This window comes from Daucus carota, chromosome 5, assembly GCF_001625215.2.
Source record: "Daucus carota subsp. sativus chromosome 5, DH1 v3.0, whole genome shotgun sequence".
Classification (NCBI taxonomy): Eukaryota; Viridiplantae; Streptophyta; class Magnoliopsida; order Apiales; family Apiaceae; genus Daucus; species Daucus carota.
The window spans coordinates 15,414,379-15,417,176 of record NC_030385.2 but is presented as its reverse complement, the minus strand read 5'-3'; the positions used below and the strand labels follow the sequence as shown (position 1 = coordinate 15,417,176).

At 34.8% G+C, this 2,798-nt stretch overlaps 1 protein-coding gene across 1 annotated transcript; it reads right to left on the bottom strand.

Annotated features, from left to right (window-relative positions):
• Nucleotides 1–556: 556 nt before the first annotated feature.
• Nucleotides 557–2,595, bottom strand: LOC135152761 (uncharacterized). Its single transcript, XM_064093852.1, has 4 exons — nucleotides 2,421–2,595; nucleotides 1,980–2,183; nucleotides 1,246–1,874; nucleotides 557–1,171 (listed from the first exon to the last, which is right to left on the bottom strand). The coding sequence occupies exons 1-4, from the start codon at nucleotides 2,593–2,595 to the stop codon at nucleotides 557–559; spliced, it is 1,623 nt and encodes a 540-aa protein (XP_063949922.1).
• Nucleotides 2,596–2,798: the final 203 nt, after the last annotated feature.

The window sequence follows — 2,798 nt, the reverse complement described above, 5'->3', positions numbered from 1 at the left end:
GCATAATTATCTTTATGAGCTTTCAAGAGGACATCATCACCCGAATATATTTTTCGGACACGGTTTCCTTCTATAGTCAATATTCCACTCTGTATATAATGTCATTGCCCAATACATAAATTCGTAATTTAAAATAAATTACTTAACTTATGAGTCAAGGCATGTGCATTAAATACAAGTGTCAATCACTATATCCGGATTAAGAACTTAAGCATTAATAACTTCGTAGAATCTTAGTTCTTTATTGTCAGAATTAAAGAAACAATTATTCTACTAATTTGATCCCGTTCAATATACACAAAGTATATATAAGTATTATTCAATAGTCAAGATAAACTATTTCCAAATAATACTTCAGTCGTTCCAATGGTTTGTCTAACACCATTTAGACTGTGAACCTTTATTATATTATATAAGGAACTCGACAATCTAATCTTCTGCTATCCCATTTGATACTAGATTGTCTACAACATATAATATACAGACAATGTGAAAACATGCATTCAAGATTCTCAAATAATTGTTATATACTTCAAACGAATATTTCAGTATAACCCTAACAGAAGTTGTAGAGGTACGGTCTATCAATTGAGGATTTCAATTTGCTTTTGAAAGAGGACTTTCTTTGCTTTCCAATCTGAAAAGCATCACATAGGCCAATCTTGGAAAATTCCAATTTTTGCAGTCCTCTAACAAGATCTTTTCTCACAAGATCATTCATGGTCTTGAAATTTAAGTGGGACAATATCTTGTGCCATAGCAAACTATCATCCAAACTTGCTTTGCTGAATAAGCAAGTGATTGATTCTGCATTAATAGAATTGAAGTCATCTATGTAGACATTTCCCTTCCTGTTTCCAGTTAGCACCACTTTGTTATCCTTCTTGTCAGAAATAACACAGGCTTCTGTTGAGAACCAAACTTGTTGTCCTCTGTCACATAGTTGACTAATACTAAGCAAATTGTGCTTAAGACCTTTAACTAATGCAACATTATCAATGAAAACATTTCCTTTTGAAATCAAGCCATGTCCAAGAGTAAATTCTTTGTTGTCATCTCCAAAGGTAATTATTGGGCAAGCTCTTTCCTCAAATTTGCTGAGCAGGGTACAATGTCCAGTCATGTGCCTTGAGCAACCACTATCCAGGTACCAAAGATTCTTTCTTCCTCCCTGCACAGATCAAAAACATTTTAAGTTGATTTTGGTACCCAAGCAGTCTTGGGTCCAGTTTTGTTAGAAACCACCTTTGTTTTAAAAGCATTGTTTTGTTTGGATATAGAAGGTTTTGAAACAACTTCATCCTCAGAATTATTCTTCTTAACTTTAGGCAGCACAACAGAATTAGAAGAACCAACAATGGTAGAATTCAAAGGGAATTGATTGACAATGACATGATTCATGTTATCATTGTGAATAGGTATAGTAGGCAAGTAAAATGCACCAAAATATGGATTAGGCATGAATTGCATGTTAGCATATTGAATGGGGGCATTTGGAAACATAGGCATGTGAGCATTCATCATAGGACTAGGCATGCAATGATCAGATAAAACAGTTTCGCAGTGAATAGCAAGATGATTAACACTACCACACTTAGAGCAAGTTTTTATAACAGCATTTTTATTAGGTGTATAATCATTCCTTTTATTGATCCCAACATTGCCATTCCTAGAGCGCTTCTTCTTTCCTTTTCCAGCCTCCACCCTTTCTGCACTGTGACCAATCCCTTCTTTCTCAATCTTCTTAGAACTACCAGATTCTTTCACAAAATTTTTATTGATGGGCCCATATTTCTTGTCAAGCTTTTTGAGTTTTTCTTCATCAACTGCTGTCCGATTCTTCGATGGATAGCTTCCATCCGTTGATGGACTATCTATCAATGGATGAGCACTCTCCAATAAGAGATCAGAATCATCTAACAACTTTTTGTTCTTCTTCTAGGAATTCTTGCAGGTTTCTTTAAGAATTTGAGTGGAACACATGTTCTCAAGAACATTTCTGGAATCTTTCCACTTAGCTATTATCTCTTGTTCCCTTTCCAATTGCTTTTTGACAATTTCTTCTCTTTTTAGAATAGCCAACAACTCATCTTTAGCAAGCTCAGAAGACTTTTTAAATTTATCCAATTGGATTAATTCAGTCCCAAGCTTTCCATTTCTTTCAGCAATCAAATCATTAGTCCCTTTAATTCTAACATTTTATTTGGTTAGATAATTAAGAGAGACCCTAAGATTATAAATTTCGTTAGACATGTCGTCAATAATTTATTTGCATTCAGTCTTAGTAAGATGAGATGTGCTGGTGGTTTTTACATGTCCATTGCTGGTTGTGGTAGAATCAGCTTCATCTCCAATTGTCATCAAGGCCAGATTGACATGTTCTTCATTGTCAGAGTCACCTTCATCAGCAGCCTAATCACCATCCTCAGTTATGAATGCCTTTTCTTTGTTCTGCTTGAGTAGATCAAAATATTTCCTTCTATAATCTACATTTTCAGAAGAAGATCTCTTCTCAACAGAAGGTCTTCTGCACTCATTAGAGAAATGTCCAGCTAGACCACAGTTGAAGCATTTGAATTTTGATCTATCAACCATACCAGATGGTTTGGATTGATTTCCTCTATTTAAAGGTCTAGAGCTGACAACATTTCTTTTGAACTTGAGTTTGAAGAATTTTCTGGAAAGGAAGGCTAGATGTTCATTAAGATCATCTAGCTCATCTTGAGTTGAAGATTCCTCATTTTCTTCGATGACTTTAATGCCTTCTCCTCTTCTTCTTCCTTCTCAGCTACAAAAGC

Bases quoted from the DNA above. Each gene is read 5' to 3' on its own strand.
- LOC135152761 (XM_064093852.1), bottom strand. From the start codon at position 2,595: ATGGTTGATAGATCAAAATTCAAATGCTTCAACTGTGGTCTAGCTGGA. The intron at 2,184-2,420 runs GTGATTAGGCTG...TTAGAATTAAAG, and splicing joins GGCATTCATAACTGAGGATG to GGACTAATGATTTGATTGCT. The intron at 1,172-1,245 runs GTGGTTTCTAAC...TGATCTGTGCAG, and splicing joins ACAATGCTTTTAAAACAAAG to GGAGGAAGAAAGAATCTTTG.